This window comes from Jaculus jaculus, chromosome 12 (genome assembly GCF_020740685.1).
Source record: "Jaculus jaculus isolate mJacJac1 chromosome 12, mJacJac1.mat.Y.cur, whole genome shotgun sequence".
Taxonomy (NCBI): Eukaryota; Metazoa; Chordata; class Mammalia; order Rodentia; family Dipodidae; genus Jaculus; species Jaculus jaculus.
This window is the reverse complement of record NC_059113.1, coordinates 4183849-4207929: the sequence shown is the minus strand read 5'-3', so window position 1 is coordinate 4207929 and position 24081 is coordinate 4183849. Positions and strand designations below refer to the sequence as shown.

Genomic DNA, 24081 nt, shown 5'->3' with positions numbered 1-24081 from the left:
AACTTTCACGCAAGAGAGAATTTAATTATACGTAGTTTTTACTGACACAGAAACAGCTTTCATTTGAACTACCTCTCAGGTCCTCCTAGACCTCCACATCTTTGTCTCCAAAGCCCAGCAAGGAACTAGTTGAGCAACACCATTTCAATACCATATGCATGTAACCAGCAGCTCATAAAAGAAGAAATGCTGTAGAGAACCCACATGGATCCATCAAGCCAGTTGACGCTCCTTTGGGGTCCTCCAGCTCGGCAGGCTGGGTGAGGAGGATGCCTGGAGACCAGGAGCCCCAGACCAGCTGAGTCACACAGCGAGACCTATTCAAACAAGAAAAAGAAAGGACAAACTAACCTAAACACACCAAAAACTTAATTAGCACCTATGGTTAAGGATGTCATGAGTATGTAGCCATGGGTTACAGGGCCTGCTTTAAGCAGTCTCTTGTTGGGAAGCAGGGGTTGTTGGCTATCATTATTTTCAAAGTTTAAAAGTAGAAACCTGCTGGAGAGGTAGCTCAGTTGGTAAAATGCCTGCCTGGCAAGCGTGAGGACTTGAGATGGACTCCCTGAAGCCCACATAAAAATGTGGGGCTTCAGCCGGGCATGGTGGCGAACGCCTTTAATCCCAGCACTCGGGAGGCAGAGGTAGGAGGATCGCCGTGAGTTCGAGGCCTCCCTGAGACTACATAGTGAATTCCAGGTCAGCCTGAGCTAGAGTGAAACCCTACCTTGAAAAAAACACCAGTGGGGCTTCGTGGACTTGTTTGTAACCTCACTGTTGGGAGTCAGAGAAAAATGGATCTCTGGGTCTCCCTCGGCAAGCTCCAGGATAGTGAGAGACCCTGTCTCAAAAACACGATGACTGAGGACAGTCACTCAAGGTTGACCACTGACCTCCACAAACACATGAGTGCGCGCGCGCGCGCGCACACACACACACACACACACACACACACACACACACACAAATTCAAAGCTGCATATGGGACTGGGGAGATAGCTTAGCAGTTAAGGTACTTACCTGCGAAACCTAAAGATCCAGGTTTGATTCCCCAGTACCCCCAATAAGCCTGACCTACAAGGTGACACATGCATCTGGAGTCCTTTCGCAGCAGTGGCTGGAGGCCCTGGTGTGCCTATTCTCTCTCTCTCTTTCTCTCCTTTTCTCTCTCCGTGCCTCTCTGAAATAAACAAAAACAAAATGCAAAAAATAAATACAAGATTTGCGTGCCTCTATTTTGTCTCGTGGTTAGAAAGTGATTTCAGTTTACTTTGCAGGCAGTATTTTAGAACCGCAGCCCAAATCAAGAATTCACAGTCCCCAGCAGTCAGCCAGTGCAGGACCTAATTCCCAGGTTCGAGGGTCCGCAGAGCCCGCAGAGTGTTGGGAAAAAAAGCAGAAGTTGGGAGGGCTTCCCTGTCGCCCGTGGCAGCCAGCGCACCAATGAGCGCGGCGCATTTCCCGGCTCCATCACTTTCTCCGGGTCGCCGCGCCGCCGCGCGCGGGGGGCCTGGGCACCGGCTGCGGCCCTGCGTGGGCGCCCGTCCCCGCGGCGGGCTCGGGTTTCCAGGCCCCGCCTCCGCCGGGCCCAGCTGATCGCGGCCGCCCACTAGGCCCGAGCGCGGAGCGGGCAGCGCGGAGCCCCGAGCGAGCTGCCCCCGGCTCCGGGCCGCGCAGCCCCGGGCCCGGCGGGCGCGGCCATGGAGGTCTACATCCCGTCCTTCCGCTACGAGGAGAGCGACCTGGAGCGCGGATACACGGTAGGCGCGGGCCGCGGGCCCTCCGCCCAGCCCCCCACGCCCGCCGAGCGCCCGCCGCCGCCCCGGGCCCTCCCCGGCGCCCGCCCGGCCCGGCCCTGCCCCCGCGCCCGGGACGGGGCGGGATGCGGTGGGCAGCGCGGCGCGGCGCGGGCACGGGCGCGGGCACGGGGCGGCGTGCGCTTTCGGGCACCCGCGCCCCTCCCTCTCCGTCCTGGCGCCGTCAGGCCGGCTTCCAAGTTCTGTAGGATTCCTGCAGAGGGAAAGCGGTGTACTTAAAATTAAAACGACGAATAGATGAAAACCGACATTTGTAGGGGCTTAATTGCCAGGGTGTTGATTTTTAGGTAGTTCTGGAGTTTTTCTCATGCACTTTACTTATTTATTTTTAGTTCTGCAGTAGCATGAAGAGCAAAATCAGGTGCCTAACTGAGCACCTGTCCCGTACCTAGAACTGTGGTCGCCAAGAACTGTGAGACAGGGCTCCTTTTCGGAGTTCGGGGCCAGCCCCGGCCAGCATGGACTCTGAGTAACAAGTTTAGTGCGTGAGCTGTTGGTTGATTTCCAGTAATGTGCGCATCTGTCTACACAGATACTGCTAAGGGGAGAAATGCCTAACATTGCATAAAACAGTACAACATGCGAGAGTTGTTTCTTTTCTTTTCTTTTTTATTAACTAGTTGTTGAAGAATACATAGGGTTCTTTCTATTTTTATTTTATTTTATGTTTCGAGGTGGCCTCTCAATCTATTTTTTTCCCCTACTGAATAAACTTAGTTCTCCCTCTTCCTGTCTACTATCAGTACCTGCATTCTTTGCCTTATTGCATTGGCTGGGATCTCTCACTGAATGCCAAACCGTGGCTGTGATGAAAGCTCCTGACACTGCTGAGAAGCTTCTCCTGTGCTGGGGGGAAGGGGCGTGCGGTGGGGCTGGGGGGGCCTTTAACACACTAGGATAAGGATTAGGAATAGGTGCATGGCTTTGTGATGCTCTTTCTCGGATCTGTGGAGAAATCTGGGTGTGGGGAAAGGTCCCAGAGAGCAGCCTGGAAGGCTGTTTTACCCACACCTCACTCCCTCTTAAAGCACCAACTTGATTAGTTTGGCGGAGTATGTTAACCCTTTTCCGCCTGCTACATACTGTTTGTATTGGGTGACAGTCTTGGGTAAACCCTTGAGCTTTTATAGTGAACACCACATCCGAATAGATGATATTTAAAGCAGTGATTGGAAACAAAAGAATCTAGGGTGCATATAGGTTTCTCCAGTTAAGCAGGCGGCTTGTTACCAGTGTCACAGAACAAGGCCTGAAAGTGCTTCTCGCGGTGAGGAAACCGCGGGGAAGGAGCTGTGTTCCACAGAAGCCCTGATGTATGGAAACCCTTCTCAGGATTTGCTTAACTATGCCATCTCTCCCTCTCTTTCTCTATCTTATCACATTACAGGGTGGATATGTGAACACATGCATAGCATGCACAAAAGACAAAACAACACAAGAAAAAGAAAGAAAGAACAGAAAAATCAAACTCATCTCAAGGAGCTTAAAACCTTGCCTTAGTCTTCCACGTCTCTTACTTTCTCTGTTATGTGTCCATGGAGCCTCGCACGTGGGAGGTGTGCTTTAGGATTCCTTAGGGACTTTTGTCTTTAGAGAGTCTAAGCAAAAATCCATTACCTGTATAAATATATACCTCACAGTAGATCACAAAGTTCATTCTTTGCTACTGATTTTATTTATTTATTTATTTATGAAATGGAGGCTGGCCATGAGTTCACTCACAGTGATCCTCCTGCCTCTCTGATGCTGAGATTACAGGGCTGAGCCAGTGTACCTGGCCCAGTTCTCTTTTACTCCAGCTTCTTTTCTTAAAACCTCTCTCCAGAGTTTTCATTTATCTTTTTATAGCTGAGTGAATATATTTGTGTCTTAAATTTAAAGCGCCTTACGTCAGCGTCTAACAAACTCAGTGACGGACAGCGAAGCAGGAAGGGCGAGTGAGGCCGGGAGGAAAGGTGTCCATACAGAACACAGCTCCCACGCCAGAAGGATTAAAAGGTCGTTTATGCTGAGCCAGAGGCTGTGTCCTGGGAACACGGGTTCAAATTACTTTGAAGGACGTGGTTCACCCTGCAAGTGGTGATGTGCACGTTTACTGTTGGAGAACAAAAGGCAGTCATGAACCCAGCATGCTCCAACTCCATCCGCAAGGCCGGTCGCTGGGAAGGGCAGAAGTCCGTGCTTCCCGACACTGTTGGATGCCAGTCTTAGCCTTTGGGTTGGTGAAAGGTGGGATTGGTTAATGCCCTCCCAGGTTCTTTTATGCCTCATGGTCAGCGGGCATCAGGCCAGGTACCGAGGTTCGCGTCGGTGGGAACGAAAGGTAGGTTTGGCTGTGGGTCTGCAGCATCTGCAGCCTGCCGCTGGAAGCCCTAACCAGCCGTCGGTCTGCAGGGCCTCCGGCGTGGACGTGGCCTTTCCAGGGAGCTTTAGTCCACAGTTCAGAGGCAAGGCCCTTGCATAGCATGCCAGAGGGCCTGGTTCAATCGGGTAGCATAGGTGGTTTCCTCCTCCCAGGCAGCCACAGTGCCCTGCCTCCAGAGAGTGTGGGCGTGGGGGCTGCGGAGACCTGGGACTTTCTCAGGAATCCCTTCCCTGGGCTCTGAAGACACATATATGTGCGTTTGTGCAGGATTGCAGCTGACCTGTAAGAGCCCTTTGTGGGGTAAACTTGGTGGTTTGAAAGCAGTTGATACAATGAAAGTTGATGCACTCTTTAAGAGCTTACTTTACACAAGTGTTTCTGAAGTGGTTTCCTCTGAGCAACAGGACTTACCACTGTGATTCACTCCGCAAACAGGGGCCGAGGCCTGCCCCGGGCTGCTTCTAACACCGTCGCAGGCTGCTTAAAGGCTCTTGCTCGTCAGTTCCCCAGGACCTACGAAGAGCCAGATGTACAAAGTGCTGCATGCATCTGGAGTTTGTTTCTAGCAATGAGAGGCTCTGGTGTGTTCCCCCCTCTTCTCCTCATAAAAAATAAGTAAGACTATTAAGAAAAATACATTCAAACCTTAGTGATTATGTTTCAAATTTTAGGACACATTACTTGAGACACCACCCCTCTCAGAGTGGCCAATGACGGCTAATGGTTGTGGGGAGCGGTGGGGAGTCAGGTCCATCAGTGGTGCAGCCACAGGTGAGTGGCCCATTCCACAGCAAACGACCTTCCACCCATGATCACACACACAACCTTAATTTAACTCAGTGTGTAAAAAAAAGGCGTAAAAGTAAAATGGGAATTAGTGAGGAAGAAGGGTGTTAATAGGAAGAGGATAAGAAAGGGTAATTGAGGGCTGGAGACATGGCTTGGCAGCTAAAGTGTTTGCCTGCAAAGCCAAAGGATCCTGGTTCGGTTCTCCAGGACACACATAAGCTGGATGCACAAGGGGGCGCACGCGTCTGGAGTTCATTTGCAGTGGCTGGAGGCTCTGGTGCGCCCATTCTCTCTCTCTCTCTCTCAAAAAATAAATAAAATATATTTAAAAAAAATTAAAAAATAAAGGGTAATCAAGGAGAATAAGATCAAATACATTACATACATGTATGAAAGTGTCAGAAATGAATGAGAATAAACAACAACAACAGTCCCCCCCCCCCAGAGCATTGTAACAAATTCTAGCACATGATGAAGCTTGAAGTAGAAAGGGACGCATTCAGTGATGACCTGTTGACTGGCTCTGGTTCCAGAGGGAAAGTTAGAGGTATGTTGTTAAAAACATGCCCAGAGCCATGGAGTAGTTGCACTTAGGGGCACCTCAGGGACTCATATATGTGCATGAAACGCCGTACATGCCATGCCCCCACCACGGCATAGTACACGTGCATGCACACACAAGCAAAACATTCACGTCACGAAGGACGGGCTGTGGCACGTGCCTGTGTCTGACAGCGCTAGAGGTTGAGGGGTTGTGTCAGGTTGCTCTTAGCTACGCAGTGAGTTCAAGGCCAGCTTGGGCTACATAAGATATCTCAAAGGGCAAAACGGGCCGGGGATATAGTTCAGTGGTAGAGTACAGCCATAGGTCCAATTCCCAGTACTGCAAAAATAAAAAAATAAATACATGAATAAATATTCTGTATTAAGATCCCTACTTTTGGTAATGAATAAGACAAATTTACTACAATTGTCACCTCATATTTTTTTTTTGAGACTGGGTCTCATGTTGTCCAGGCTGGCTTCAAACTGGCTATGTAGCCGAGGATGGCCTTGAACTTCTAATTTTTCCTGCTTCTGTCTCCTGAGCACTAAGATCACAGGCCTGTGTGCCACCGTGCCAAGTTTATGCTTGCTAAAAGTATATACAAATTTATGTGCAATGTGCAAAGGAATTTAAGTTAAACCAGTAAAATTGTTCCCTTTAAATGTGAACTTTTACCATAGCTGGATGTGATGGCTCATGCCTGTTGCCTTAGCACTTGGGAGGTGGGGAGAGTAAGATGGAGTTCTAGGTCATCCTTGGCTGCTAATGAGTTCCAGGCCAGTCATTGCCAGGAAGAAAAGACAAAACCAACATGAAAATAAGAAGAATCATACACCTTGGGCGTGCACTGTGTTGGGTGGGGAATGAAACTGGAAGGGTGTGATTTCACTATAGGGTTGTCAGATCATCTCGGAGCAGCTTGAAGCAGGCAGGCTGCCTGAGGGTCACTTCTGTTCTGAACTGAAGGTGCTGAGGAATGCTGACTCGGAAATCTGCTTAGATCTTTGCTAGCACGTGAGTTTTACAAAGAGGAAATGCAGGCAAACATGTCAGCACAAAAGCATTTTGTACTCATAGCTGCACCACATAAAACAAGTGAACTGAAAAAGTGACTTCAGCGTCCTCCATGGAGAAGTCGGGGAGGTGACCAGCATTAAGTGCAGATAAGGTCCAAGGTTGCTTCCCAGGGAGACTGTTCTCTCCTGACTCCTCCTTCCTAGATCGCTTCATGTCTCTGTCCATATGGGGCTGTGAGCTCTTTGGGGCTTGGAATAGTGTCTGTATCTACTGCTGTTTCCAGGTGCAGAGTTGTCACAAAATCAGAGTTCAGCATGTATCTGTTGGATAAGTGATGAGCTTGGATCCTCCCCTAGAAGAAATGCCATGGTGACCTTGGGCACGAGCAGCTCAGTGGATTAGACAGCGCTGGGTAAGACCGGAAGGAACTTCAAGTCATGAGCAGAGATTATGCAGAGATTCCTGAGGGAGGAGCACAGAGACCAGGCCACAGGCCAGAGAGCCATAAAGGGAGCTTGGACCTTAACCTCTACCCGTTGGAGCTGTTTAAGGAAGGAAGTAACATGATAACATTTAGGAAGATGACTCTGTCTGTCCCTTTGGGCGGCAATGACAAGAATACTGGTAAACTGGCATGTTCATAAATAACAAATGCGTTTTCCACACTTCTAGAGGCTGTGAAGGCCAAGATCAAGGTGCCAGGAGAGTCATTGTCAGGGGAGAGCTCATAGCCCGCTTCATAGCTGGTGCCACTGTGTTCTCACCTGTGGACGGGGCAAAGTACTCCACTGGGCCTGTTTTGTAAGGGCATTAATTCCATTTAGGAGACTTCCTCTCTCACGATTTCATCACCTCTAAGAGGCCCCGCTTCCTATCCTGCTTGCTTTCTTTTTTTAAAAGTTTATTTATTTGAGACAGACAGGGAGAGAGAGAGGTAGAGGGAGAATGGGCGTGCCAGGGCCTCTAGCCACTGCAAATGAACTCCGGACACATGCACCCCCTTGTGCATCTGGCTTATGTGGGACCTGGAAATTGAACCTGGGTCCTTAGACTTCGCAGGCATGCGCCTTAACCACCAAGCCATTACTCCAGCCCCCATCCTGCTTCCTGATACTGTCACCTTGCAAGTAGATATATTTCCTTTCTTTCCCTCCCCCTCCCTCTCTCTCTCTCTTTCCCTCCCTCCCTTCTCTGGTGGTTTGCCACCGATGTGCCTCATGTACTTATGTGTTTGAATGTTTGGTTCCAGGCTGATGGCAACTTGGGAGGCGGAGCTTTGCTGGAGGAGATGTGTTGGGGGCCAGGCTCAGGAGTGTTATAGCCACCTCCCCTTTGCTAGAAGCTGGCTAACTCTCCTGCTTGCCACCTGCTCTGGCAGAGGTGATGTCCAGCCTCCGCTCTACCATCTTTCCCCTGCCATCTTGGAGCCTCCCCTAGAGACGGCAACCAGAATAAATGACTTTCATCCCGTAAGCTGCTTTTGGTAAGATGTTTGTCCAACGACAAGAAGGAACCTGCAACCCCTCTCTGGTGGGGAGATGACAGACCATGCGCAGTTGAGAGGTCGTATTTCAGCGTACGAATTAGGAGAAGACAAAGATTCAGACCATAGCAATGAACGTGAACTCTTCATCATGGAGAGGCCTTTGAACGAGCTGGAGTTCAGTGGTAGAGCACTTGTGGAATGTGCTCGAGGCCTTGGGTTCAATCCCTGTCAACCAAAACAAAACAAAAACACACAGAAGCATGAACCACAGGACAAAACCGTGAGAGCTATTTTCAGATAGCCAGGATGGAGAGGAGGAGAGTGCGAGGTGGGCTTTGAACTAGGGGAGGAGATCCAGCTGCAGAATCTCAGGGCTTGGTGACCAGGCACGAGGCAGTGGAGTAACTCCCGTGGGTGCGGTGACATGGCACTTGGGGACCTGCTCAGGTTTGGGTGGTGGGTGCAGCTATTTGATTCTGGGCTAGAAATATGGCTGTAAGAGATCATTCAGCGTAGGGGATGCCTAACCTTGAACTTGTGATTGTCCTGCTTCAACCCTCCTGGTTTGGGGTATTTGGGGCTCACCAATCTAACCGGTGCCAAGATTACGAGGGGAACCACCTTGCAGTTATTTATTTTTAAACTTTTTTATTGTGCAGTTTTTTTGAAACATGACTGAAAAGTAAATACTTGGCAAGGTGGTCTTGGCATGGTGGCTCACTCTTGTAATCCCAACACCCAGGAGGCCGAAGCGGGAGAATTGCTGTGAAATCTAGGACAGCCTGAGCTGGAGTGATACACTGCCTCAAGAAAAAGCACTGGGATTAGCAGTGAGTTGTACTTTATCGTCATTGCCATTTTATAAACATTTTGAGCATGAGGCTGAGAGGTTGAGTGAGGGCGCCTGGCTTTGAGAGAGCAGCTCTTCTGTCTGCTTTGATCCACGCAGTAGATTCTACCTGGTGACAGAAGTTGAACAGTTTTCGTTTTCACGTATACAACATTCAGAAGTTAGGGCCCTTCCTAATCCTAAGGGTGCTTTTCCCCAGAAGCTCAGAACAAACCCATCTTCCTTCATATCTCGTTATCATTCCTGTTTGTCAGTCAGTCTTGATGTCAGGGGAATTCTGTGTGCTGATGGTTTGAGGCCAGGGTTCCCTGAAGCAGTCACCACCAGGCAAGGAGAGGTTAGCCCGAGGAGTGAGAAGACGGAGCCTCTCTGGAGCTGGGAATGGGGTCAGGCCACTCCTGCCGCAGCCCACCTCCTTCGGTGGGCTGGCCCTGGGTGGGAGGAGGGCAGAGGGCTGTCCCGAGACCACAGGGTCCACCACAAAGCCCTTCAGTCAAGCACTGTCCGCAGGCATGATGAAGGAGGTCTTTGTTAACAAGGACTTAGCTGGTAAGCTCACAGCAGAGGCACACATTAAACATTGGTTGAATGATTAACTCAGCATGTGTGAGCCGTGTTCCTCCCCTCAAGACAGAAAATGCACTTTAAAAGTTCCTGAACACTAACAAAGTCAAACATTCTTTTTTCTTTCTTTCTTTCTTTCTTTTTTTTTTTTTTAATTTTTTCGAGGTAGAGTCTCCCTTTAGCTCAGGCTGACCTGGAATTCACTCTGTAGTTTCAGGCTGGCCTCAAACTCATGACAATCCTCATACCCCCCAAATGCTGGGATTAAAGGCATGCTCCACCATGCCTAGCTCTTTGTTAAAAAAATATTTTTATTTATTTATGAGAGACAGAGATGAGGTAGAGAAAGAGAGGGACGGAGAGAATGGGAACATCAGGGCCTCCAGCCCCTGCAAACTCCAGATGCATGTACCACTTTGTGCATCTGGCTTACATGGGTCCTGGGGAAATAAATCTGGGGCCTTTGGCTTTGCAGGCAAACGCCTTAACTGCTAAGCTATTTCTTCAGCCCCAAACTCAAACATTCTCAATAGTCTTAAATGGGACTACTGAAAGCCTGGCCTTGTGGTGTACACCTTTAATTCCAGTACTCAGGAGGCAGAGGTAGGAGGATTGCCGTGAGTTCGAGGCCACCCTGAGAATACAGAGTTAATTCCAAGTCAGCCTGAGCTAGAGTGAGACCCTACCTTGAAAAAAAAAAAAAAGGGAACTATTGATATAGGTCAGTGGTAGAGTACTGGTCTAGCCTGTATGAAGCTCTGGGTTTCATTTCCAGCACAGCAAAACAAACAAATGAAGTAACAATAATCAAAGCTGCAGCATGCAGGGGTCCTAGGCTAAATCCCCAGTGCTGTAAAAAAGTAAATAAATAAAATAAAAAATACCAACACCAACAAAAAAACCCTGAAAAAATTGGTAATTGGGGATTGAACTTTGTAAATATGGTACTTAGAAATTGGGGAGTGTTTATTTTCATTGAGTTAGAACTACATCCTTTTTAAAACATTTATTTATTTATTTGAGAGCGACAGAGAAAGAGGCAGATAGAGAGGGAGAGAGAATGGGCGCACCAGGGCCTCCAGCCATTGCAAACGCACTCCAGATGCATGTGCCCTCTTGTGTATTTGGGTAACGTGGGTCCTGGGGAATCGAGCCTCAAACTGGGGTCCTTAGGCTTCACAGGCAAGCACTTAACCATTAAGCCATCTCTCCAGCCCCTACAACTATATCTTAATTTTATTATAACTATTTTCTGCTTTTATCCTTTTAAAACTAGTTATTTATTTATTTTTTTATCACGATTTCATCACCTCTAAGAGGCCCCGCTTCCTATCCTGCTTGCTTTCTTTTTTTAAAAGTTTATTTATTTGAGACAGAGAGGGAGAGAGAGAGGTAGAGGGAGAATGGGCGTGCCAGGGTGTGTGTATGGGCGCATGACGGTCTCTTGCTACTGTAAATAAATGCCAGACACTTGTGCCACTTTGTTAAGTTTTACATGGGTGGCTTCTGTTTATCCTTTAAACTAAACCTTTAATTTTAAAGTTTTTTTTTTTTTTTTTTTTTTTGTTGTTTTCCTAGGTAGGGTTTCACTCTAGCCTAGGCTGACCTGGAATTCGCTATGTAGTCTCAGGGTGGCCTTGAACTCACGGTGATCTTCTTACCTCTGCCTCCTGAGTGCTGGGATTAAAGGCATGTGCCACCATGCCCAGCGCTTAAAATACTTTAAAGGTCACTGAAAAGTTCTAACTTAGTACATAGAGTTCCTCTATATCTCCATCCAGCTTCCCCCTTGTAACGTACTGTATCACAGTGGCACATTTATGAAAACAAGCAGACTCGTGCTGCGACTACTGACTGAACTCCAGCTTTATTTGGGTTTTACCCCTCGTCCTAATCACGCCCTGCCTGTGTTTCAGCATACAATCCAGAACCTTCCAAGTGGCATTTACTATTGTCTACTCTGATCGATACTCGTTACTGTTCCAAATTATGAACACCCTGGCTAAAAAATGAGCACAGCAAGTTAAATGCTGATGCCTCTCCGATGCCTTTTGGGTGATTTTTGCCGTTTGGCCAGAGCGGTCCAAGTTTATGATGGAAGCTGGAAGCTGACCTCGTCCGCTGCAGAGCCACGTGCCTGCTTAACCCTTGTCTGCATCAGTCTTGCAGCACCAGCACCTGGCTGTGAGGCGGACGGTGCCAGCCCAGGGTAGGGTCTCCATAGCTAGCCCAGAATCTGACTCTGGCAGGTTACTTGACCTGCTTCCTTATTTTCTGGATCTGTATTTGAGGCTGCTATTGGTTTTTCTTTCTTTTCTTTTTTCTTTTTTTTTTTTGGTTTTTCAAGGTAGGGTCCCACTCTGGCTCAGGCTGACCTGAAATTCACTCTGTAGTCTCAGGGTGGCCTCGAACTCTCAGCGATCCTCCTTCCTCGCCTCCCGAGTGCTGTGAGGCTGCTATTGGTAATGGCTGCTGGATTGGGCTCATTGGAGGAGTGAGAGAATGTTTGCAAAGCGCCAGCAATCGTGTGTCTAGCTATGTTTGTGACTCATGGCTGTTATTTCAAGTAAGGACTGCCTTTGAAGTTTTAATTTCTTGTTTATTTAATTTTTTCTCTCCCACTTTCTCCTTCCCACCCTCCTTTTCATTTCAAGTAAGGACTGCCTTGAAGTTTTATTTATTTAATTTTGTCTTTCCCTCTTTCTCCTGCTTTGCTTTCCTTTCCTTTTCTCTCTTCCCCTCCCCTTCCTTCCCCTTCTTTCCTTCCTCTCCTCTCCCCTCCCCTCTTCTCCTTTCCCCTCTCCTCCTCCTTTCTTCCCCATCCTTCCTTCCCCTCCCCTCCCCTTTCTTCCTTTCTGCTTCCTTCCCCTTTTTTGCTTTCCCCTTTCTTTCCTTCCCCTCTCCTCTTCTTTCTCTCTCTCCTCCCTCCCTCCCTTCCCCCTCCCTTCCTCTCTCTCTCTCTCTCTCTCTCTCTCTTGACAAAGTCTCATACATTCCAGACTGGGTAGAACACACTTTGTAGCTGAGGCTAATCTTGAACTTCTGGTCCTTCTGCCTCCGTTTCTGGATTCTGGGATTACAGGCATGAGCCACCATGCTGGCTTGGCCTATGTGATTTGGGTGGAACCAGGGCTTTTGCTGCTAGGCAAGCATTCCAGCTGAGTCCCAGCCCTGGCCCCAGACAGCAGTGCCTGAAAAATCATTCCCTCTCTGCACATGATATTAATTACCCCATCTCATTTTATTTTGTACTTTTAAAAATTACTTATATATGTTTGTAGTACTGGGAATTGAACCTAGGGTCTCACATATGCTAGATAAGCACTCTATCACTGAGCTCTCATTTCTACTTTTTCTGTGTGTGTGTGTTTCACTTGCTATATGCCTTTTTAAAACAATATTTTTATTTACTTATTTGACAGAGAGAAAGAGAGAGAGAGAGAGAATGAGAATGAATGCAGGCACATGTGCCACCATGTGTATCTGGCTTACATGGGTCCTGGGGAATCAAACCTGGGTCCTTTGGCTTTGCAGGCAAGCACCTTAACCGCTAAGCCATCTCTCCAGCACTCCCCGCCCCACCCCACTCTCTGCCTTTTCTGAGAGTGTCTCTCACTGAATCTGGACCTCACCTTTAGCCAGACTAGCTAGCCAGCAGACCTAAGGGCTTCTCCTGTCCCCTGTACTGGGATCACAGATGCACGCCACCACCCCTGGCATTGACCCGGGTGCTGGGGATCCATTCGAGCTTGTGCCTACACCGCGCACCGCCCTCGGCGGGCATCTCCCAGCACATGCGGGTCTTGCTCGCAGAGGCAGATCTCCCGCAGCTGTGCGGCCCTTGACTTCTGAGCCAGTGAGCCTCCTCCACAGCCTGCTTACTGTCGGAGATTACTGGCCTGGCAAGGGATCTTTAAAAAAAAAACAAAAACCAACAAGAAAGTTAAAAAGTAAAAAAACACTAATTTCTGCCTGCGGTGGCATTGCACAGCTGTAACCCTAGTACTAAGGGTGGTGGACACGGAGGTGACGCGTGGCAGGCTCAGCTGGAATGTGCGCTCAGTTCCAGGCCAGCCTGGGCTCCGTGGGAAACCCCGCCTCAGAAACAGAAAGAGAACAAAACACCTTCGAGGAGCATTTGCAGGCTGTTAATGTTTACTGGAGAATGGAGAGGCCTTTGGTTCAGTGGAGTGGCCACTGGTAAGTTGTCCCAGTAGACAACCCCGTTAACTCACTGGGACACCAAAAAAAAAAATAACCCAAACAAACAAACAAACAACAACAACAAAAAACCAGACAAGAGAAGGTAACGGTGGGTGAATATGATCAAAATACACTCTATACATGTATGAAACTGTCTAATAAGTGAATTAAAAAAATAAAGCCAGAAAGTCCCAATAATTATGTTTTATCCTTGGATAAAGTTTGTACCTGATGCTGTCGATTACAGGGCGTCCCGTGTGCTCGTTGCAATCCTCTGTTTATGGCCTCCTAGCCCTCTTTCCTTCCTCTCTCACGCATTCCCATCTAAAAATAAGTAAGTCACCCATGCAGGCTGTCGCCAGCCATTCTACCAGTCATGAGAGGTTCTTTTCTCCTGTGATCAGAAGGACTTCCTGCTAGCGGCTTTATGGAACCAAAGGTAGAATGGAAAACGCACTGTAGTGTTTGCTATGTGAATAACGGGTTTATCCTTCCACTTGGACGTACGTTACTACATGGATGTGCGCTCCTGCTCAGCAGCACACGGCAGCATCTCCCTCCTCACTTCCATTCATCTGGTGGTGAACTCTGGAGAGTCTGAGGCAGTGGATACAAAGACGCCTCCGTTGCTGTAGCCACGTTGCTTTTCGCGTTGCTAGGGTGCAGTCAGCCAGCTTGCACAAGTCGTTTTCTTTTGTACTGCTTTTACCTTTGTTTTTAATGTGTGAGGCAGGGTTTCATGTAACTCTGGACTCTGGCTTTGAAACTCCTGATTATCCTGCCTCAACCTGCCAAGTACTGGGATTACAAACATGTGCTATGCATAGACCTTTATTTATTTAAGCTTATTTTATTTTATTTTTGGTTTTTCGAGGTAGGGTCTAACTGTAGCCCAGACTGACCTGGAATGCACTCCGTAGTCTCAGGGTGACCTGGAACTCACAGCAATCCTCCTACCTCTGCCTCCCCAGTGCTGGGATTAAAGGCGTGTGCCATCAAGCCTGGCTAGGCTTTTACTTTTACTGAGTGCATGGGCATGAGGTCAGCGACTGTGTGCTGTCTTTTAGAAATAGCAAGGAAGCCAACGGGGTTGGAACTAAAGAAGAAAAGGAGGGTAGTAGAACGGAGGTCCTAGGTAGTGGGGTGGGTAAAGGAAGAAGGGGTAATGGGGCAGGTGAGGCGTAGCCATTAAGTCACCCAGGTGATGACAGAGACATTGGTTTTTGCCCTGAAAAATGGGAAATATAGGGCTAGAGGGATAGCTTAGCAGTTAAGGCGCTTTTATGCAAAGCCAAAGGACCATGGTTCAATTTTTCAAGACCCACATAAGTCAGATGCACAGGGTGGCACATGCATCTGGAGTTCGTTTGCAACAACTGGAGGGGAGGCTCTGGTGCACCCATTCTCTCTCAAATAAATGGACAAATAAAAATAAAATATTTAAAACGTGGGAAATAAAGGCTTGATGTGATCCCACAAGTAGTTATTAAAGTCGGGCATGATGGCACATTCCTTTAATCCTAGCACTTGGGAGGCAGAAGTAGGAGAATGGCCATGAATTTGAGGCAAGCCTGGCACTATAGAGTGAGTTCCAGATCAGCCTGGGCTACAGTGAGACCCTACCTCAAAAAATTGACAAAAAGACACTACCTACACAAGACCATTGTAACAGGAGGAAAAGATGATGACATCAGAATAAAACAGAGACTGATTGAGAGGGGGAGGGGATGTGATGGAGAGTGGAGTTTTAAAGGGGAAAGTGGGGGAGAAGTACCATGGGGTATTGTCTATAATTATGGAAGTTGTCAATAAAAAGTAAAATGAAATAAAAATTATTGATAACCAATCCTGTGCCAACCACTGCGCAGATGCTGAGGCCGCAGTAGAGGAGAAAGGCGGTGATAACCCTCTGTCCTCCTCGGGCTCTGTGAGCTACATGGGTTGTTTGCTTGCTTGTTTGCTGCGTTGAGTAATTGTGACAGGGTCTTGTTGTGTCAATCAGGCTCACCTCGAACTTACAGTGTTGGGGTGTAGGAATGCAAACACCAAAGCCTGCTTATGGGTTGCATTTTAAAAGGATGACTGTCATTTTTCTCTGGACAGACTTGAGGCCTTAAGGAGGGTGGTGCACACAGCACCTTCTAGCCATCTTGGTAGCAGAAGGTGGTGAGGGCTTAGAGAAGTTCCGTGGTGGAAGTGGAGCCAGGTGAGGAGATTCCGGATCGGCGCTGAAGGTGAAGACCCCTCCCTTGCCTGTCGCCAAGGTGACAATCTAAACCAACCACAGTCTTTAAGGTGACAGTCTCAACCAAGCACTGTCTTCAAGGTGACAGTCTAGACCAACCACTGTCTTCAAGGTGACAGTCTTGACCAATCACTGTCTTTAAGGTGACAGTCTAGACCAACCACTGTCTTCAAGGTGACAGTCTTGACCAACCACTGTCTTTAAGGTGACAGTGTAGGCCAACCACTATTTTTAAGGTGACAGTCTCAACCAAGCACTGTCTTCAAGGTGACAATCTAGACCAAGCACTGTCTTTAGGGTGACAGTCTCGACCAAGCACATGCAAGGGTTAGCTCTGAGATGCAAGGAAAAGTGAGGAATAAGGTTGAGTGTAAAGTTTTGAGCTCAATCAGATGTCTGCTAATAAGTGTAAGGAAGTTGGTAAAGATTTTAGGAGAAAGATCAGATTGTGTAGAGAACAATCTTGCCTTGGTGCTAACCCCCGTGATTTGAAATGTTTGGCCAAATATGTGGGCATTGTAGCTCAGTGATATTTAAAGACAGAATTACCTCTAAGTCTAACCCTTCTCAGCCCAGCACCCACATGAAAATCCTAAACTATGGTTAATCTTCAAATAAAGATAATAACAAGGTCATAATTCTGTGTGATGTGGTACAGATATTCTGTGTGTAATGAGAAATGCACTAACCCCTTTCCTAGAACAGGAGATGGTGTTTTGGGGTGATTTTTACTCTTCTGATATCCCATAACCCAAGGTTTTTCTTCCTTTGCCTGTTGGTAGTAGGGAGTTTCCCAGGAGGCTGGAAGAAAGGTTCTACATGAGAGATGGGACTTCGGGCCCTCGGGCCAGTAGCATGTGACTCGTACTCTTGGCTTCATGGGCTGATCTCTGCATACACCACCTTCACTTGATGGGGGTGGTTGTGGGCGTGCCCACCTTCACAGTTTAGTGGGTCACATATCACAGTGTGCGTGTGGTCAGGTCAAGTTGCCATGGTGAAAGCGCCCAGTCTCTGTGAAAATGGAGACCTGCTAACCAGAAAAGTACTCCCCACCGAGACCGCAGGGCTGCACTCCGCAATTCCCAGGGCCTGTGAAATACTTGGCCTATGTGACCCTGCAGAGGCCCTGGGTAGCACCCCTGCCCACCACTGCCCCTGCCCACCTTTGTCTATACTGGACCACACGGCCTGATGGCAAAGCTTTTCTTCTGGCAACCTGGACCTGTGGCCATTGTGAGCCTCCCGCAGAGCTAACACCTGTCCAGGCCACTTTGTAAACGGGCTGGAGTAACATACCCCAGTGAGAAATACATTGTCTCTGAATTTTTCCTTTAAAAATTTTTTTTTTAATTTTTATTAACATTTTCCATGATTATAAAATATATCCCATAGTAATTCCCTCCCTCCCCAAATTTTTGTTTTTTTGAAGTAGTATCTCACTCTAGCCCAGGTTGACCTGGAATTTACTATGTAGTCTCAGGGTGGTCTCGAACTCACAGCGATCCTCTTACCTCTGCCTCCCTGAGTGCTGGGATTAAAGGCGTGTGCCACCACCTCTGGCCTGTCCCTGTATTTAAAGAGGCCTCCCCACATGATGAAAGCTGACTGCCTTAGTCTGTAGATTTAAGTTTAAATTTCATCCAAACATACCCCATAGAAACACCCACAATAATGTTTGAGCAAATATCTGGGCCCTGGATGGACGGACCAAATGGACACATTCAGATTCTGAAGGAGAAGTACACTCTCGGTTCATAAACATTGTATTTTTCTTCCTTTTTACTTCAGATAAGTGTGTCATTGAGAAAGTATGTTTTATTTCATATTTAGTTTAATTCTTACCTTCTTGCAGTTGGAAAGTTTTTCTTCAGTCAGCAGCAGTGGGTGTGAGCTGGAGGGAGACATAGTCGGCAGCATAGCCTGAGTTCTTTGCATGGTCTGAAATACATGCATTTGAAATACATGTAACAGCAACCTTTATAGCCAGTGTGAGTTGTGCTGGACTCTGGATTCTGGGCTGGCGAGAGGCTCTGGCCAAGCTCCACAGGGCAGGCCCTTTCCCTCTCCATCTACGTTCCTCATTTTCTCTTTGTCTTGCCTCATAGCTACAAATTTTTTTGTTCCAGTGCCCCTGAGTTATTATTGTTGTTCTTGTTGTGTTGAGATAAGGTCTTACTAGGTAGCTAGGCTGGCATAGAAGTTTCTGGGAAGCTCAGGCTGGCCTACAGCTCACAATCCTCCTGCCTCAGCCTCCAGAGTGCTGGAATTGCAGGTGATCAGAGGTATGTGCCACGTGACCTGCTTGGCATCCTAGTTTTTGAAATGTGATCCTAGTGTAGGGAATAAAAGTTTACAGGAGGTGTCTGTTTTCCTTGTTTATTAATGAACATTGGACCTCATTGTCAGTAAAAAATTGATGTCTTCACTTCCCAAACTAATAACCTGTGATAATAAATGCAACAGTTGTTCATACTTTAGTGGTAAATGACCTTTAAATGTAGCCATTTATGGAAGCTGTCCGTGGGGAACAACTGAACTTCCGAATGACACCCAGGAGTACGTGTCATCACTTAAATATGCTTCCTCTTGTCAATAACAGAATAACAAATACTAGTTGGATTTCTGATGTTGATTCAGATACCAGGAAACTGTTGAATAAATTAGTGTACATTTGATTTATATTGACCAAAACTTTTACTCTGCTGTGTTCCAGGTCAAGGTGACATGCATTTAAATGCACCGAAGAGCAGAGGTCATGCTTGACTGACGTGAATGCTTACGCTGTTTTTAATTAACTCTTAAATAGTATCCTTAAATTCTTTCTCAAGTTATTAGAAACAGGATTGAGTTAAGTTAGAAATTCATGGCGAGACTATTTTAAGAGTCAATAATCTTGATCTTTTTCATAAAAGTTATGAGAGTATATTATGGCTTTATTTTATCTCATAATTTGTATGGAAATGAGATCTTTTTTTTTTTTGTCAGACACTGAATTCATTGTCTGTGGCTTTTCTGATTACTTTACAAAAATAATCTGAGATAGCATTGGAATACAGCAAAATAGTGGACAGAGTCTTCCCCCCTCGGGAAGTAAATGCGTTTTAAGTGCTCTGAGGTTTTTTACTGATAATGCCCTATGTGGAGGGAACATTGTTTGCGGGGGGGGGGGGGGAGGGTGCGGATTAATTCTGCCAGCCATTCATTAGTATTCCACCTTGGTGTAGTGAGCGCTGTAGGAAAGCTTAGTTAATGACCTCTGATTTGCCCTTTGAGAGAGCATCTTGACACAGAATGTGGCTTTGTTTTCAGTGTTCAGTTTCTCATTTATGCCCAATGGAAGAATGTTTACATAATTCCAAAGTTCAGCCTGGAAATAAATTTTCATTCTTTATTTAATATTTTATTTTTATTTATTTATTTGATAAAAAGAGAGAGCGAATGTGTGTGTTAGGGCCTCCAGAGGCATGCGCCGCCATGTGCATCTGGCTTATGTGGGTCCTGGGGAATCGAACCTGGGTCCTTAGTTTTTGCAGGCAAGTGCCTTAACTGCTAAGCCATCTCTCCAGCCCTGAATTTTCATTCTTTTCTCAACCATGATGATGTTTGTGGTTTGTTTATTTGTGTGGGGGAGGGGCGGCATGGTATCATACACTTACAACCCCAGGGTTGCTTTAAGTTAGAAGCCAGCCTAGTGAACTTAGTGAGACCCTGTGTTGTTAAAAACCAGAATCAGGGCTGGAGAGAAGGCTTAGCAGTTAAGTGTTTGCCTGTGAAGCCCAAGGACCCTGGTTTGAGGCTCTGTTCTCCAGGACCTACGTTAGCCAGATGCACAAGGGGCCGCATGCATCTGGAGTTTGTTTGCAGTGGCTGGAGGTCCTGGCGCACCCATTCTCTCTCTCTCTCTCTCTCACATAAGTAAAAATTTCTCTCAAATAAGTAAAAATTTAAAAAACAATCAGAACAATCTTTGTTTTTGACGAAATGCTAAGTTTGGCTTTGGGAACTCAGGCTGACTGTAGTAATGATGGTTGCTGCATCTGTCCCTCTGTCAGCACCATGCCGGGCCAGCAGAGGGAAGGAGGGAGGCGGGCAGGAGGTCGCTTGGTAAGAGTTTCTAGGGGAAGAGTTGCGCCTAGGCCCAGCTACATGAGAGAAGTCATCACGGGTGACAGAGCGGGAGATGAGGCCTGGTCCTTCAGGTTCTCTGAGCAGGGAGGGGTGGTCTGGTCCTGTAGCAGGGTGGGCGTTTGCTGGGAGCAGGAAGGCTCCTAGATCAGAGAGTAAAGTTATAAGCTGAGGTTGCCTCGGCTCTGGCAGCAGGAGGCTGGACTTGCCCTTCTGGCCTTGGCCTGCAGCAGCCAGGCGGGGCTCTTCGAGTGAACACGTCTGCATTCGGACTCTAACCTGCACGTTGCGTTTGGAGGAGCTGCGTGTTTTCAGAGGGCAGCATGTGCTCATCAGGACTGAGGCAGGTGCAGCCTCCAGAGCAAGAGAAGCCTGTGGCTTCATGCCTACATCTGATGGATCCAGAACCATGCCAGCATTAGAAGTGGCAGCGTGGACAACTCACAAGAGAGAAGGAGACAGAGAGATTAATGAAAACGGCGGGAACCACTAGCCTGGCACGTGCCTCCAGAATGCAGAGCGCACGGCCTGACAGAGCTGGGGAAAAGGCTGACCACTGGGAAACATTTTCAGTGTTAGCACCAACTTAGGGGCTAAGGAGTAAGATGAGGAGGTTAAGGAAAAGTTTCACTGGCGAGGTGGTGATGTCACTGAAACGCCATTGCTAGGCCAGCTAGGGGCTTTGAGCAGCTGACCCTGGTGCTCAGACTTGGGAGGACCATGGAGAGCCTCTTGACCTGCTGATGCAGTTTGAGGGTTCTGGCGTATGGATTGGACATCAGACTTGCTGGGAGGAAGGGCCTTGTGCATGTTAACAAACGCTCTACCACTGAGCTACACCCTTAGCCCCACCGTGATTTCCAGCCAGAGACAAGAGCTCCTGGGTTAAGGTGTCCCAAGACAACTGTGGCCATCATTAAGGTGGATGACTTGCCCAACATATCTTAATAAGGCAGATAAGTGGTTCTTGGAAAACAGTTGCAAATACTGATTTTCTGGGCTTTGCCCAGGAGAGTCTCATGTAATTGGGGTTCATGCCATGGTACTGTTTAAAAGCTCTCAAGGTGATTTTAATTTGTAGCTAAACCTGCACATTATGAGGCAAGTGGCTTCTTATTTTGAAAGAGAGGTTCTGTAGAGCGTGTAGTTAGCATGGAGGAGAGATGCCAGCTTTGTTTTATGTCTTTGTAGGGCTGGTCCCATTCTGATTCAGCAAAAGTGGATCCTTGAGACTGGCTTCTAGGCAAATGAACTTCAGAAGAGCCCTTCTGACCTCAGCCTATTTGAGGAACTTCTAAGGCATGTGATCATTAAGCTCAGAAACCACACGGGCTTGGTTCCACAGCCCAGCTTGGTGGCCAGTGAAGGAACTTGCGAAAGTTATTTAGTCTCGCTGAGTCTCATTTCCCGCAAACTTCTCTTAAGGCTTTGTGTTAGTGGCAGGCACGCAGTAAGAACTTGCTTGTGAGCAGCTGTGGTTATTTCCAATAATGATAATTAAAATTTTGACAGTTGAGCTTAAGGTCTCATATATTTTATCTTTCTTCCATCTTGTATAGGAATTGTCTTCTTACCTTTGAATAGTTCCATATTTAATTCATTGCCTAAATGAAAAATAACTTTTTTTTTTTTTTGAGGCAGGGTGTCAGGTAGCCCCGGCTGGCTTAGAACTTGCTGTGTAGCCATGATCTGTCCTGTCCTGAACTTCCTTATTTCCTGCCTCAGCTTCCTGAGTGCAGGGATTACAAACAAAAGCCAACACACAGCCTTCAATGAACTTTTACTTTTCTTTAATTTATTTCCCCCCCCCTCCCACCACCAGGTAGGGTCTCACTGTAGCCCAGGCTGAATTAGAACCCTGGAACTCACTCTGTAGCTCCTGGCTGGTCTTGAACTCTCACGGATCCTCCAATATCAGCCTCTCCGTGCTGGAGTTAAAGGAGTGTCCTCCACCTTGCCTGACTTAAATTAATTTTTTTTTTTTTTTTGAGGCAGGCAGTAGCCTATGCTGACCTGAAATCCACTATGTAGTCTCAGGCTGATCTTGAATTCGTAGCAATCCTCCTACCTCTGCCAATTAATTTTTTAAAAAGAAATAATTTTAATTTACTACTGAGGAGGGAGACAGCTAGATGGAGGGAGGGAGAGAAGATGAATATGGGTGTGCCAGGTGCCAGGGCCTCTTGCCACTGCAAATACACTCCAAGTGAATGTGCCACTTTGTACATCTGACTTTATGTGGGTCCTGGGGAATCAAACTGAGGTCCTTTTGGCTTTGCAGGCAAGTGCCTTAACCACTAAGCCCTCTCTCCAGCCCCACAGAGTTTTGTTTTTTGAAGCTTTTTTTTTTTTTTCCAGAGCTTGCTCTTAAGAGTGAGTTATGGCTCTAAAAATATTCTGTGAAGTTTTTCTTTCTGTGGGCCAGAGATTACTAAATGCTGGGTGTGGAAGCTAGCACTGTTTAATTGGGAGCTCAGCTCCGTGTTCACATGATGTGCTGAGAGTCTGGTTGTGTGGCGGGTGCTTGGGGGGCTGGAGGGGCTGGCAGGGAGCCAGGCCGAAGTGCTAGGCGGGAGCTGTCACACGGGCAGTGGATGAGGACTGGAGAAAGCCCAGGGAAGGGAGCGTGAGACACACCTCTGTGAGCCCTGAGCTGGAATGTAGCTCGGTGACTGAGCACCCCTCTCACCACAGTCCCGCGTTTATTTAGCACAGCCAAAAATATATGTAAGTCATGAACATCAATATTTATTTAGAGTCTTTTTTTCCCAACTAGTAGTTCCTGAAGGTCTTCAGAACACTAGTACACCAGGCACTGTACTGGGTTCCTGGGAATGCTTTCGTGTTCAGGGCTTTTCTGAGATCCTCAAGAACTACCAGGACTCTCTTAAGGACTTCTTTCTATGAAATAATGCACACTAGATATTGTTTCACCCATTTATTGCTCCAGAGAGCTGAACATATACTTATGTCAGCAAGCATACACACAGTTAGGCCCAGTTCCCTGACCTTTAAGAAGGGCTACAAGAATCTCTAGCTGTTTTGGTTTATTTAATTAATTTATTTTTATTTGTTTACTTTTTTGATGGAGAGATTCCAGTAGGAGGCGCTTACTGTCACACCCTGTCACACTGGCTGACCACCTGGCTCTTACGTAGTTCTCTTGTTGCTTCGACAAAATATTTGACAAAAGCAACTTAAGGAAGGGAGGGTTTGTTCTGATGCCCACTTTGAAGGGACAGTTCCACCATGATGGGAAGGTATGGCAGCAGGAACTGCTCCCAAGGGAGCCGCTCACTTCGCATCTCGAGTCCGGAAGCGGAGCGTGAGAAGCGCTTGTGCTGGCAAGTTCTCTCCTTTCTGTCTGGCCCAGGACCCCAGCCCCGGAATGGGGTGCTAACAAACCAGGTAAGTCTTGCCATTTCAACTAATTTACTCTAGGAAATCCCTCACAGACGTGCCTGGTTATTTGTCAGCTCAGTTCTAGATCCCATCAAGTTGACAGTAGAGATTAACCATCACACTAACTCATAAGGTCAGTTTCAAGGTCACGTGCAATAGTCGAGGGGAAATACTTGGCCAGGGTCACTGTTACATTACAATCAGCCCAGTTATGACCAGCTGTGATTAGGCGGGTCTCTGCCTTTTACAACCTCGGCTGTGTCCCTGTAGGCCAAGTGTTGAGCTACAGTCAAAAGTACTATGCGAAGAGTGGAATAGCAGAAAAGCTGGGAGAGGTAACCTGGAGGGAGACATCTCCGGGGACCCGGGCAGGTGTGGTGTGGAGGGGACGGCTTGTGCGTGACCTTGGCTGCTGATCGTTTGGGGTGCCTAACAACTAGAGGAGTGGAGCGCACTCTTATTACTGAGAAGGAAACCACGGTTGAGCTCATTCTCCAAATGAATGGGGATAGCAGCTCCATTGAAAACTGAGGGCCTGGAGATGTGGCCCAGTGGTTAAGGCCTGCAATGCCTAATGACTGGAGTTTGATTCCTTAGTTACCCATGTACGTAGTGGCACATGCATTTGGAGTTTGTTTGCAGCAACTGGAGGCCTTGGCCTGCCCATT

General features: G+C 47.4%; 1 protein-coding gene across 1 annotated transcript in view; it reads left to right on the top strand.

Annotated features, from left to right (window-relative positions):
• The first annotated feature begins 1647 nt into the window (after window positions 1-1647).
• Snx24 (sorting nexin 24) overlaps window positions 1648-24081 on the top strand; it is a 163004-nt gene continuing 140570 nt past the window's right edge. The window contains exon 1 of the mRNA XM_045131923.1: window positions 1648-1760. Coding sequence (XP_044987858.1) covers window positions 1701-1760 — 60 coding nt within the window. The 5' untranslated portion in view covers window positions 1648-1700. The remainder of the gene's footprint in view (window positions 1761-24081) is intronic.